Raw genomic sequence first — 15,282 nt, 5'->3', positions numbered from 1 at the left:
TGAATCAGAAGTTATTTCCATTGTTGTTTTGGTTAATTGGTCCACATTCTTTCCGATTTCTGATCGCAAATTTACCCCACGTGGGGCCTAAATTTCCCAACCGTTCTTTTCCCTTAAATCATGAATCATGAAAAATGATTTTTATACCCTGTACCCGTAGGGTAAAAAGGGTATTTTAGGTTTGTGCAAAGTATGTAACATACAGAAGGAGGCATCTCCGACCCCATAAAGTATATATATTTTTGATCAGCATGATGAGACGAATCGATCTAGACATGTCCGTCCGTCCGTCCGTCTGGATGAACGCGAGGATCTCAGAAACTTTAAAAGCTAGAATAACCAAAGTTGGCATCCAGATTCTCCTAGGTCCGAGTAAGGACGAGTTTATTTTATTTTTTGGAATTTTCCCCCCCTTCCCCCGCTACAGAATTTCGTCAATAGCGTCTACATTTCAAATGCTACCTAAACCAAACTTTGCACACATAATTTATATATAATTGTCTTTTTATTCAATTCGGTCAATTCTAAGAAAAGTTATTAGCGAAACAAATTCTCGCCAGTACAACCCCTCCAAACTGCAGCAACAAGTTCGCTCTTCTTCTTCCTCTTTTTGCTGCTGCTATGGGCGCATATAACTCAGTGACGGAAGTTTACCTGGGTACAGGGTATTACACTGTCGGGCTTGCTCGACTGTAGCGTTCTCTCTTGTTTAAATTGTAAATGTAGAAAATGGAGTTTTTAGTTTTTAGCTTCTAAGCAATGAGCGGATTTATGAGTTTAAATCTGCACTTTGCCCAAACTGCGAATAAATCTGCAAAATGCCACAGAATAATGGTTATATACGATTTCGCATATGACCGTATTTTACATTGCAATTCATTGATACATTGTTAATGAGAGGCGCGGCGATTCATGTTGGTCATTGCCGCTGCGTCATTTGCATATTTCATGGGCAGCCAGGTCTATCATCAATATTGCAGGCGATGCCAAAAACGGAAGCTGCAGGAAAAAAAACAGAATGAAAATCAAAATATCTAGCTGCACACAGCTTTTGGCAGCATCGCGACTGCACGTTTGGCATTGGGCTTTGGGCCGGCAGCGAAACAACCACAGTAACGGCAATTACGAAATTTGTAAACAATTTCATTTCTCGTTTTGGGCAAAAACAAAGCATTCCAATCGGATTTCATTGCAGCGGCGGCCAAAGCTGGCACAAAAATTGGCTGGAAAATTGATATCGAAAGCAATTAGGCCCGCTACTGGGGAGAGGAATGTGGCACTGGTAGTTCTGAAACTATTTCAATTACCAGACCCTAGCCAAGCAGTGTCAACAATGCATTACATACATTATCTTCGACACTTCCACTTTCGAATGCTTAACATTTTTAAAGTAACGCTTCATGGGAACAGACGACAGAGCACTCTCCAGGCTCTTGACGTTGATGAATATTGCTCCAGCAATAAATTCAATTATGAGAGCGTCTAAAGGCAGCAGGCAGCTGCCAGATACGGTCGTTCTCACAGTTGACAATGCTGATCACATGAATAGGTGCACCCAGACTATGTTGTGAACAAAAAAATTGTGTGCAGTCATATCTATCAACACATAAATAAATACAAGTACATATTATCATATCTACATACCCTTTTTACTTAAAATCTGAAGCCTTCAGAGAGTATACATATGTTTAATAAAGATTTATAGTTAAAATATTAATTTAACCATATTAAGTGGTTAGAAAAACCTTTGAAAAGGACATAAATTCGAAAACTGAATTGAATTAATGAAAGAACTAATAAGCCTTAAAAATGTATACATTGATTATAAGCATCTACACAAAGTAAACGAATTAAATTTAATTCTAATTGAATTTATATTTAATAACATTAATAACTTATGTTGTTCAACATCCAATATGTCTTCAATACTTTTATAAACATGAATTATGATATTTCACATCATTTTTACCAAATCTTTTCCATATCGCTTTAATACCGAAAGACAAAATCCCAAATTTTTAGAAACAATATGGCATCTGTTTTAGCGACTTTTTGGTTTCTTTGTTTTTCCACTTAACTTGTGATTAAAGTGTTGCCTCTGTTTGTGCAACTTGGGAAAAGAAAGCGTTATATTATACCCACATACTTTACACATACATATACGCATATACACACATACACACGCACAACAATGAAATGGCGCAAGAAAAACAGTTAAAAAGTGAAAAGCAAGCAAAATAAATGTAATAAATTTTAAACATAGAAATGATAAATTGCTCTGGGACTTTGCTCAAAGCGCTGCCAATAGCCAAAGCGCAACAGCAGCTGTCTGCACGCCTTTCACTGTCCTGTCGTGTCTTGTCTTGTCCCGGCCCAGCCCGTCCTGGCAGTACCCCAACCCCCCTTGGCTGTCAGCCTGTTTACCTCGATATACGCAACATTTTTACAATTTGTTTGTGGCTTTGCCCCCAGCCGACGCAGTCAACCGTTCCTCCAACCGTTCCTCCAACCGTTCCTCCAACCGTTCCTCCAACCGTTCCTTCAACCGTTCCCACCGCCCACACAGACACAACATGGCTTGGCATTTTTATCTATTTCACAAGTTGCAGACGCCATTTAATTTTCCTTACATTGAAATTGATTTAACGCAAGTTTTTATTTACTTCAGCCCGAGCTGCTCTTCCTTTGTTTTGTTTGCGAGCTCCGAATCATTTGACACGCCCTTATACAGTTCTGGTTCTGTGCGAGCATTTGCATCGCATTCACATACACATACTATATGTATATCCAGAGATGAAACAGACACACACACACCCACAAACCAAAAGTTAAACTGAAGTCGGACTCAAGCTGCAACAACTTTTCTTTTGAGTGACATCAGTTGAGTTTTTGTTGTTGTTTTCGTTGCAAGTGACTCCCTGTTGTTTGCTACTAGTATATCCCCAGAAAGTTTTACAGGTTACTGTGGGAAGAGAACAAGGCTTTTAGTGTATTTACAGCAGCGTCTCTTATAAAATATTAACTTTACACTGACTAAAGGAAGCATGTGCTGTCTCGATTTGGTGGTGGACCAGTTCTTTCTTCTCAACCATTTCGATAGGTTCTACGCGAAAGCAGAAAATCATTTCTTGAGTTGACTTCGTCAGACGTTTCAAACTTGCCATAACGTGATGATGGCAGTATTTTTTAGCTCTATGAACAGTATTACAATCAATTTACAAAACAAATGAAAATCTTTGAAAAGGTAAAAAGAAAACCAACTCATTTTGTCCCGGAATTTGAAGAACATACTTACAACTTGGTGGTAGTCTCAGGTCTCATACTTTCAGAGATCGTTGTGTTCCTACTGGCAGACGAATATATAGTATTGGTATGCAGATTGTTGATCCTTTTTGTTGTCTGTTACACCTTTTATTGAGTGCAAAATAAGCTTTACTGAAGATTCCTAACAACAAAAAAATATTTCAAAATTAATTATGGACATCTACTATTTATTTTTCAGAAACTTCATAACTGCCGTGATTAGGACGTGTTGTACCCTAACGCTCTAAATGCAGACGATATGGTGAGTTAAAAAAAACTATTGTACATTAAGTATAAATATTATTATGAATGATAAGAAGAGTGAACAGAAAAAACTCTCATCTATAATTATTGATTTATTATAAGCTTCTCTAGAACTTTGCGTCTTCTCTCCAACTTTTCTGGGATGTTGTGCCTATAAATACGAGTATGTTATTTAGAAATATAGAATTATTGTAATATGCAAAAGGAGAATGTTGGGGAATGTGAGGAATGTGGGGTAGTACAATTATAAAATATATACATATATGAAATAACATTTAAATACAGAAGCATACATTTTTCTACTACTTGGCAGCCTTAAAATTGCACTTTCGCTTTAGATATGCATTCATTGCATAATAGAGAGGTTTAGTTTAAAATTGCAGAAAGTTATTGCACACTATCTACTAGTATATTAAAAACGAATGTATTTTTGAGATTCTCATTTTGTTCCTGCATAACTTTATGTGTGTGCTATTATAATTTTTGTCTTTTTTTAGCAAATATTAATGGGAAAAGTAAAATATTGCATGCGCTCTCAGCCGTCTCGAGGGCAAACAAAGAAAGTACTTTCGAGCTGCAAACACTTTATGATATGCACCGCTCCAGCAACTGTGCTAACAAAACATGCAATCCACACTCACACACACGCACACATACACATACACAAAGACTTACTCACATTCACACGTAGCCAGAGCGCCGCAAAACGCAGAGCTCATGCATTAAGCATACGCCACATATGCCCCGAACTATTAGCAAACGCATTGCATATTTATGAAAGTATTTAGAATTTGTGAAATGTGCATTGCATAACGACGGGCTTCAAGTGTCCCACAACCTCGCACATGCCAGCCAGCTGTGCTAAGTTTTCTAATTAAAAACTACAAATTATTTTTAATCATAATGAGCGCACAATGCCTTTTTGGCTCTACACATTCCACACACTCGACGCACTCGACACACTCCTCCAGTCACAGACACACATGGCAATTTAAGCTTCCTATGACAACAAAAGTCAAATTTAAATTACCATTTGTCACAAGCCCTGCACCAACAGCAACACACACATCAGCTTACAACTATATACTATGCACGAGTATGTATATGGGTATGTATGCCGACGCTAATTTCCACTCCCTGCCGTGCGGATGACGTTGCGCATGTAAACGATGATGAAGTTGTGCGTTGGCTCCAACATTTTGCATTTTGTATTTTGCACACCATAAAGGCTATAGTCTACCACCAGCCCTCTACCCGGCCACCCTCACATATAGTGCGATGCGGTTGCATTACACTTGCAACAAAATGACGACGCCAAACAAAAACGGGAAAGGTAAAAATGCAAAATTTATGGCAGCCAAATAGTTGGCACACTTGCATGGCGGAAACGAAATAAAAGCTTAACAAAACGAAAATTTAAAGAGTGCAAACGATGCACTCGCTTAACACGCATACGCACTGTTGTCAACGCGTTGACTGGCTTTTATGCTTTCAATGTTGGCATGTGGGTGTCGTTTCAAGCTCGGTTAGTTTTAATACTGTAGACAGCATCAACGGTAATATGGCTGATATAGCCCACACTCTGATACACAAATTCTCTTTCTGGCTTAAATTTAACAATCAACTCAATTTGAATTAAACTTGTATAGTGCTCTAAATATTGACATGACTAATAAACTCTTCTAAGCTGATACATAATCATTTTTTGCTTTTAAGCCTCTTAGAGAGACAACTTAAGCTGCTATTCCCTGCTCCCAATGTGACACACAGAGTCAATTTAAATGATTTTTAAATAAAAGGCAAGGTTTTTACAAAGCGAAGTATTTATTGTAGTTAGGTGAAGTCGTCTTTTTAACGGAGGGAAAATGCAATATACCTCTTTCCTCGAACAATTATTTTCACTGTTTGCAAAGTAAAACTAGATATTCTGGTTTAAATCTTACAGTTTCCTTCTTAAAAAATGCCAGCCATATAATATAGTGCATCGATTTTCCAGAATTTCATTAGCGAAAGATTAAAGTCATAAATACCAGACTAGCTTACAAGTAAGATGGCTACTTTGTAGGTTGTTATAAACTTTTATTAAACTTGCTCTCCGTATGCATTGGAAAAGCCTGATGTCCCCAGTTGTTAAAGCTGAAAAGTTCGATTTGTCTCGACTTGTTCGTCGGCTTGTTTCTTTGGAAGCTTATTATATAATTTTAACCTTGTTGATATAACAAACAGTCTTGCAAGCAATTTAATGTAATTAAAAGCGATAGAAGTACATTGCAAGGGTAAAAAAGTTACAGTTAAGGGCACAAAAATAATATATGTACAAGTACCTTTACACTTTTCAGGGAAGGTAACACAAATGTAACTTAATTTTGTTATGGATGTTTTTCATCTGATATATACACTTTAATTAAAGTGCTGTTAATATTTTAATAACTTAAATTAAACTTACAGATAAATACAAATACAACTTAAAAAAGAGTTTATTCTTATTAGCACAAATGTAATTTCAATTTTTTTCCAATATTTATGGATATGGAAATTTGGTTTTCAGGACTTTGGGAAGTAAGAAGTAGAAGGCGAACACTATTAAAGTTAAAATGGTGCAACCAAACAGATTAATTGGCCAGCTAGCTGTGTTCTTGTCTGCAGAATCCAGAATCCATGTCCATTTACTGGCACACAATTTGCACTCGAGTGTTGGCGCGGTTGCCTCTTGTAGTCATTAGTTTCAGCAGCCATTAATGGAAAAGTTTTTTGTCGCTCCCTCAAAGTGTTCTTCCTCTCCCCGTTTATTTTAGCGTTTGCTTTGAAACGGCTTGCTCGCCAGCTATCCACCTCCCTGCACCATACTCGAAACACATCCTTAGCGGCAGCACTGCATTTGTAGTTGCGGCAACTGCGCTTTAGTTGCTTCTAATTGGCTGCGGCTTATTTCTTTTTTGCCAGCATGCCAGAGTGCTGCTTAGTTGTGGATTATACATTAAGCTTAAATTTGTGGCGTGGTGCAATAATTCCACATTCAAAATTTCCATTGCATACACAGGCGAGTGCGCTCGTTAAACTGATGCAAATGGAACGGTCGGGCCCGATTCGCAGGCCACAATTACAGCCACCGTTGGTCAGAGCGCAATCACAGCAACAATCAATATATACACATGGCGTTTGTGTAAGGGTGTGTGTGTGTGTGTGTGTGAAATGCAACAAATGCGTTACATAAAAACTAATTGCAAAAAGTAACCGCAGCATAAAAAGTGTGAAGAGCAGCCAACCAAGCAACGCAACCGCAATTCGCCAACTCATCAAAAATAGACCTACATCCACAGCCACACAGAACCGTGCATTGCCTAGGAAAACAAGAGCACAAGCACACACCTACATTCATACAAATATGTACCTTTGCTCTCTGTGTGTGTGTGCATGCACATAAACGAACACAAACGTGGCGCGCTAACACACACGGCAAACATTAAAAATGACAAAACAAATTCCATTTCCATTTTTTTTTCGTCGCCGCCGTTGTGGGGTCGTTTTGGCCAATGCCGCTTATGCTGTTATTGTGCCCTCTAGGCTAAAATGGCCAAATGGAAGCGGAGATGCAACAGAGGTTGTTTTAAGTCAGATGTATCCTTAGTATGTAGTATAATTAGTCAGATATCTAGGCTTTTTGCAAAGTTTCTGTTTGGGCAAAATGTAAATCCTTCCTCAAATATCAGCAATAGAAAAGGGTAAATATAGACCACAAAAACCGGCCCCAAAAATAGTGTTGAGATCAATTTTAAAGGTCTGAGCCACCATGATGACTTTTTAGAATTTTTCAATTACAATATCTTTTTAAATACTCTTCTTAAACTAAACCGATAAACAATTGTATGATTATAGACGATTTTTCTTGGGAACTCATTTTATTCAAGCCTGACGCCGAATATCTCTTAAAACATAAATCTATAATTAGTCTTGTCAATGGCGCTAATCCATTTCTTGCAAACATATTATTTTCTGTTGGACGGACTTTTACTTCTGTAAAACTTTTCTCTCTTCTCAAAAACTCACAAATAAATTGATACGATTACTTCTGCCACGCTCTTCATCAAATTTCTTCTGGGCAAAATGTTTGCAATTAAAACTATGTACGCTCAAAAAAAAAACAATTATTTCGAATCCAAGCCAAATACAAGATCCAAAATTGAATCCTAACATATGCATAACAGAAAACAAGAGAGAACGCTACAGTCGAACAAGCCCGACAGTGTAATACCCTGTACTCAGGTAAACTTCCGTCACTGAGTTATATTCGCCCATAGCAGCAGCAAAAAGAGGAGGAAGAAGAGCGAACTTGTTGCTGCAGTTTGGGGAGGTTGTACTGGCGAGAATTTGTTTCGCTAATAACTTTTCTTAGAATTGACCGAATTGAATAAAATTGAACAACAGTAGACAATTATATATAAATTATGTGTGCAAAGTTTGGTTTAGGTAGCATTTGAAATGTGGACGCTATTGACGAAATTCTGTAGCGGGGGAAGGGGGGGAAAATTCCAAAAAATAAAATAAACTCGTCCTTTCTCGGACCTAGGAGAATCTGGATGCCAACTTTGGTTATTCTAGCTTTTATAGTTTCTGAGATCCTCGCGTTTATTCAGACGGACGGACGGACGGACGGACATGTCTAGATCGATTTCTCTCGTCATGCTGATTCAGAATATATATACTTTATGGGGTCGGAGATGCTTCCTTCTGCATGTTACATACTTTGCACAAACCTAATATACCCTTTTTACCCTACGGGTACAGGGTATAAAAATATAGACGTGTTGGAGAAGCGTAATGATATCAGGATTTATTTTTGTAAAAGCGGAAACTAAATTTATCTTATAGGCAATGTATAAATAGCAAGGGCGCAGGCAGCTTTTACCAAAGGGAGGCCAAAAATTTACAATTTTGATTATATAATGCATGATGCATTTAAAAAATAAATTATGCATATGATCAATGAAAAAACTTCGACAAATCCAACACAGATCCATTTTAAGGTGAAATAGTGCGTCATAATATTTTGGCATCTACAATTACAATTATTGTGTGTATATCGCTGGCTGTGTAGACAAAATGTGTGTGCATGTGGGTTTGTCAGAGTGCAGCGAATATTTTCCAATTATGTGGCAACAAATTTGTGCAGGACATCACAGCGAGCGACAAATGCGCTACACGCTAGTTGCCACTCCAAGCAGATGTTATTGCTTCAATTATTCAGTAGAGCACATTTTCGCATGTGTGTTTGTAATTACGTACACACACATACACACATGTGTATGTGTGCTAGCAGCCCAAATGAATGGGCAGGGTTGAGATGTAATACGCATCGGTCGCAGACATTGAGACCATCCTTTTACCACACACACACACACACTCACATACTGCCACACAAACTCACAGATCAGCGCACAGCACGTCTGTTGGCACCATTCACCTGCTTACGTGTGTTCACTTGATGACATTTTGTGTTGCAGCAGCATTGCAGACAAAAATAAGCAAACAAACAAATGAGCAAAATAAAGTCCCAAAAACTGAGCGGTTGGCAAATTCTGAATGGCCTCACTGGCATACGCCACTCGCACTGCGTTAACTATATTTACATGTGGCCTAGCTGTATGCATAGGTGTGCGTGCGCTGGACTTTTTCGTCGACCACGAGCATTTTATGGGCCAGTTGGCCACTGCTAGTTACGTGTGGGCGTTCCGTCCACTCAGGTTTCCCACCGCGCCTGCATATCGCATGTGGCTAAGCGTCTCGTCCTCCTACATTATTATTCTTACTGTGTTTTTCGTATTCCACATTGCTGCAATTTCAAGTACAATTAGGGACAATCGCAATTTAGTGAGTAAAACGTATTTTTGTATCCATCCATCCTCCTGTCCCTAATGCATGCATTTCGGTCTTTCTACGGCCAAAATGTTAGCATCAAATGCACTGGTCTAGGGTAGAATACACCTATTTAAGAAGTATTTGGGTTCTAGGTTAGTTGTAGGGTCCTGTTGTTTTCATAGGAGAAGCAAAAAATGTCAGCTTACAGTGTACATGTAAATGGTTTATTGTAGGCTTGTGTTGTTTACATAGCAGAAGCAAAAAATGTTAGCTAACATTGTAAATGTAAATGGTTAATTGTAGACTTCTGTCGTTTACTTAGCAGCAGCAGAAAATGTAACCTTACATTGTAATCGCAAAAGCTTTTCCTCGCTTTCTGTAAAGTTACATTTTACAAAAGCTTTTCCGACACTAGCTTGCACGTCTGGGTATTGGCTAAAAGTTCACATGAAAAAGCTTTCAGAATCTCCAAAATGTTTTAGCATAAATACAAAACAAGAGAGAACGCTGCAGTCGAGCAAGCCCGACAGTGTAATACCCTGTACCCAGGTAAACTTCCGTCACTGAGTTATATGCGCCCATAGCAGCAACAAAAAGAGGAAGAAGAAGAGCGAACTTGTTGCTGCAGTTTGGGGGGGTTGTACTGGCGAGAATTTGTTTCGCTAATAACTTTTCTTAGAATTGACCGAATTGAATAAAATTTTGAACAACAGTAGACATATATATAAATTATGTGTGCAAAGTTTGGTTTAGGTAGCATTTGAAATGTGGACGCTATTGACGAAATTCTGTAGCGGGGGAAGGGGGGGAAAATTCCAAAAAATAAAATAAACTCGTCCTTTCTCGGACCTAGGAGAATCTGGATGTTCTAGCTTTTATAGTTTCTGAGATCCTCGCGTTCATTCAGACGGACGGACGGACGGACATGTCTAGATCGATTTCTCTCGTCATGCTGATTCAGAATATATATTCTTTATGGGGTCGGAGATGCTTCCTTCTGCATGTTACATACTTTGCACAAACCTAATATACCCTTTTTACCCTACGGGTACAGGGTATAAAAATATTCAAATACGTACCTATTGTTGTAAGATGGGACGCATAGTTTATTTATCAGGCTACGATGGTGGAGCTTCAAAAGAGGTCTAAATATAATTTATGCAACAACAAAAAGGAAAAACTATTATGCATATTAGTTGACAATGAAATCCAATACTACGCCATACTTTTGATCCGTTTTAGTTTTGCGCATCAAACATGAACACCACAGTTATATATCCACCAATGCTACTAAAGTAGCTTTAAATATAAATTAAGCTAGCACGGAAATTGCAAATAAAACTGACCCTCATTTGGGATAGCAACGACAATGACTACAACAACAAATGGTATAAAAAACTGTAAAAGGCAAGGGACTGCCCGCTGGCCATGTTCTGCTGGCCCACAAGCCTTTTTTTAAAGGCAAAATTGATTAAAAAGCAGCCCAAAAGACAACCTAAATACACAATTTTTTCCGTTTGTGCACAAAATTGGCGGCATGTAATCCGAAAACGCATGCAAAGGCACTGGCCAGTCACGAGGGTGCAAGTGGGCGGGATCAAAGGACCGAACTAAGTGGAATCAATAGGGAAAAGGAACAGCTGAAACAGTTTGCAGCCATCCACCTACCATTGATCAATGCTCACTTACGTTCCCCAACCGAATCATCAAAATATTGCCATGAAATTGGCGTGTACAGTAAAGCCACAAACATGTAGACTTCGCTAGTTTTACAAAATTCAAATATTCATTGAAGTCCTGCTTTGAATTAAATCATTTTGTGGATGCTCTCAAATGTTGTAATTTAGAGTATTCTACTCCTTCTTTTATAGAACTGTTGTCTAAAATTTTATTTTCCACACAGTCTTCGAGCACATTTTGAAATAATTTTGTACAGTCTTGTGATGAGGCTTATCTATCCATAAGCTATAAGGACTTTGTCATTAAATATATTCAACTATTAAATAGTTTCTATAATGAAGATAGGATAAGCTTAGTTCAGCCACGATGATAAGCACGATTACGTCATAGCTATGGTTTAATGCTAGTATTAATTTTAAGCAGGTTGCCCCCGGATCTCTTTCTTTTTTGTTCTTTTCTGTTTACTACTCACATATCAAGCGTGTTGCCGAAGGAAAGGCTCTCCGTGCGTTTGTACATATGTGTGCCTGAATGTGTGGATGAGTGTGGGTCGGACTTGGATTATAGACTCTTTGAATGTTAGCACTTCACACATTACAGTTCACTTCCTTTATTTTCTAGGGCACAACATGGCCTCAGCACAGATACGACATTTCTATAACACCACAACAACAGCAACAATCACAAATAAGTCTATTTCTTCAACAAACACAACAACACGCCAACTTTCGCAACAACACTACGTTGACGACGACAACTGCAGCAAGCTCTCAACTAAACGGAAGCAATTTGAAAGTGAACCGTTTCTGTGCCGAAAGCCGTCAACGCAATACCCAGCACAAAGAAAATTGGAAGCAGCAGCATGGTCCTACGAGTCGACATCTGCAACAGTCGAGGCAGGAAAAGAAGCTACGTCAGCAGCGACAGGAACAGCAACAGCAACAGGAACAGCAACGGCAACAACAAGCAGAGGAGCAGATGATGTACAAACGAACGGAAGTCAAAAAGGTGCGTCAAACTGGCTATGGACAATACATAACGCTGACACCAACAGCAACAGCGACGACAGCAGCAACAAAATGTTGCACGTTGGTACTAACGAAGCACGGGCACAGAAGCAATATCCTATCGCAGACGCGCGCTGGCGGTCAAGTTCACATGGTGCTAATAAGATTTGTGATGGGGAAAGGGATGCTTATGGTGATGATGATGATTATAATAATAGCGATGACAACAACAGCTCTGGGTGCGCCCCTTTTGCTTCTGATGTGGCTGCCGCTGCTCTTACAGGGATTTCTAAGCAGGCTGATACCTGCAGACAAAACTACAACCACAACCACAACAGCAAAGACACTGCTACAACAGCAAAAACAAAGGCATACTACGAGCCTGCAATACAATCACGTTTATCTTCCAAAATCCACGGCCCCGTCACTGTTGCTGCAACATTATTGCCAACAGCAACAGCAACAGCAAAAACTGCAACTGCAATTACAACAAAACAACGAAAATTCTATCAACACTGCGCCCCCACTTGGCCATCGACGACGTCTGCTCCTGATGTCCCTCTGGCTGCTACTTCCAGGTCCAAAACTGCCAGCCTTTTCATGGATATGCAAAAACTTGCTCGCGCTATACTTCCGCTTATTATCATCTTCAATCTGCTGCCTTTATTCTATGCAGGTGAGTCTGCTCGCTAGAACAATTCCTCAATCTTGCACTCTCCAATAATTAATGCCAAGTCGAAGCCACTACGGCAACTATTGGCATTCACCGACCCAAATATTGCCCTTGTTTCTCAGCGCTGACTCAGCTAGTTTGTTTGCTTGTTGAAATTGATTATTGCATACAAGCAGTTATTATTGAATTGAATTATTGAATTCATTTTATTTCAGCATTTAATGTTTTCGTATTCCTTACTATTCCGAATACAAAACACTTAATAATTTAGAAAGAAGAATGGAAACCTAATGCAGTAAGCTAGCATACCATTTAATTTGGGGCGCACTAATGACGTGCAAATATACGAGTATATAAGTATATGTTAGGGTACTTATATAAGGAATATGTATATAGTATATTCTGCTATGCGTCTATATGAACGCAAATATCTTGAAAAGTGTAAAAGCTAGAATAACCGAATTTGTGATTCGAAATATTCTAAGACCGAGAAAAGACAAGTTTCTTTTTCGAGGCAATTTGAAATATTCTCAGTACCATTCTTTTCTTTCTTTTCTTTTTGGTGTTACAAATTATGTAGTGGAAGATATAAATACATGTATTTATACATATATACACTATAAGTTCGCAAATAAGGTAGTTGGTCCTATTGGACCTAACATCGTCAAAATACAGGACCTAATCTACTGTGACTATCACTTAAGACTGGCCTGCAAGACAGCACACCTTATACTATGAACTAACTGGTATGGAATCAGCTCAATGAGGGTATCGCAGTATCTGATTTACAGATTTGAACACTTAGAGTAGCTGTTTAGCTGTCCTGCATTCCATTGGGCCAAATTAAAGCTCTTAAAATGGCCCACACCTAATACGCTTGAAAATTATAACTCTCTTCACCACCACAACCGCAAATTAATCCTTACGTTTACAAGCGGCTGTTGCCATCCTTTTCCAAAAGGGACAAATTTAATGATCTACTATTGGTGACTGGGCGTCTAAAACTGTTAGCATTTCTTTTGTGAAAAAGGCGAAATTATCATAATGTTGGGTCAAGTGGCCCTATTGAAAAGGCGGATTGCAAGGCGCGTTCCTTGTGCGCTGCTGAGCAGCTGAAATACAAAAGGCTGACCTATTCAAAAATTGGTAAAAGGGACGCTGTTGTTTTTGTTGCAAAAACTTATTAATTAAAAACGCACCAAATTATTTAAGACAATTTTGCGAGTTGCTGCCCATTAGCGTGCCGAGCTGCTGGCTGTAGGTTGAACTGAAAAGTGAACTCAATTCAAGCTCGACAGCCTGAGATAAGCCGCCACAGGTTGCAATCACCAAAGACAGCGGCATAAGCGGCAGCAGAAGCAGCATCAGCATTGTCGACTTCGACTCAGCTGCCTAATGTGGCAGAAGCAAGGCAAACAATGACTACACAGTTTCAAAAGAAATCAATGACAATTCGTTAAATGTCCTCCCTTCTTCATTCTTCCATCCTCCATAAACTAAGGACAATTGTAACGGCCGGCAGAGCAGCAGCCGCACCAGCACCAGCAGCTGCCAGCCAAATTGCGTTCTTATCAGTTAGGGGAATAGCCATTGCCGTTAACGGAGATTCCAGTAAGCGTTCTGGCGCTCTCTCAAAGCTCGCGCCTGCGCTCACAAATGAAGATGACGGCTTATCAGCCATCGCTGGTTCAAATAGCTGTTGTCCATGAGTAAGATTCGTGAGGAAAGAAAGTCTTAGCAAGCCTTACAGTTGTACAGAGACTTATAAAGGCAAGTGACCAACTAAAATAAAAAGCACTTACACGAGAATAGCGTTGTAAATGGTACAGTACAAAAAAAAAAGAAATTTTAGCTAAGGAAGACAAGTTCCGTACTCGAAAATCTTGTCACGCACACATCCCTCAAGCAGTGAGCCCGCCAATGAGCACATCGTCAATGTCGAGACCTTTGTCTACTTGGATTGATATGCTTCTAATAGGATTTTCACAAATTAAATCAAATAGAAAATTAAAACGAAAGTTGTGCATGCAATTTAAATTAAAGTTGCGCGACCATAATCAACAAACTGATTTAAATGATGGAAATGGCAGGCACTTGGAGGCAAAATTCCCTGCAATTATCAACAACAATTTCGCAAATAAATTTGCACATAATGAACGCCAAGCTAAGCTCGAGTGGAGGAGGCACAAAATTAATATGTCTGCAGGCTAACAACAGGCGACGACCCAGTCAAGCCAAAGCCAAAACCAAACAACTCTCCCCCCGTACGCAAGATGCCAGTCCACCGAGGGTGCCAAATATCACCTGTCAGTTGCCACCGTGTCAAGTGGTGGGCTGCGTCGCCTTGGCGAATGATTAAGCCTCCACAGGGCCATAATGAAAAACCGGCGCAGCACTTTAGCAAATAAAATCAACGACCCGACCCATTGTGCAAGGGACAGAGGTGGAATCACAACGTAAACGCAAAGCAAACAACTTAGAGCCAGCCTGAGGAGCACA

General features: G+C 39.3%; 1 protein-coding gene across 6 annotated transcripts in view; it reads left to right on the top strand.

Annotated features, from left to right (window-relative positions):
* Nucleotides 1-15,282, top strand: part of LOC115620487 (tolloid-like protein 2) — a 77,739-nt gene that overhangs the window by 21,398 nt on the left and 41,059 nt on the right. For all 6 annotated transcript variants that reach the window (XR_003995220.1, XR_003995219.1, XM_030513721.1 and 3 more), the window contains 2 exons: nt 3,503-3,565; nt 11,725-12,786. Coding sequence is in view for 4 of the 6 variants with exons in the window: in XM_030513721.1 (XP_030369581.1) it covers nt 11,733-12,786 (1,054 nt within the window). In the remaining 2 variants the exon portion in view is untranslated. The remainder of the gene's footprint in view (nt 1-3,502; nt 3,566-11,724; nt 12,787-15,282) is intronic.

Source organism: Scaptodrosophila lebanonensis, unplaced genomic scaffold (genome assembly GCF_003285725.1).
Source record: "Scaptodrosophila lebanonensis strain 11010-0011.00,11010-0021.00 unplaced genomic scaffold, SlebRS2 tig00000024-arrow-pilon, whole genome shotgun sequence".
Taxonomy (NCBI): Eukaryota; Metazoa; Arthropoda; class Insecta; order Diptera; family Drosophilidae; genus Scaptodrosophila; species Scaptodrosophila lebanonensis.
The sequence above is the reverse complement of the archived record's forward strand: the minus strand, read 5'-3'. Positions and strand labels throughout refer to the sequence as shown.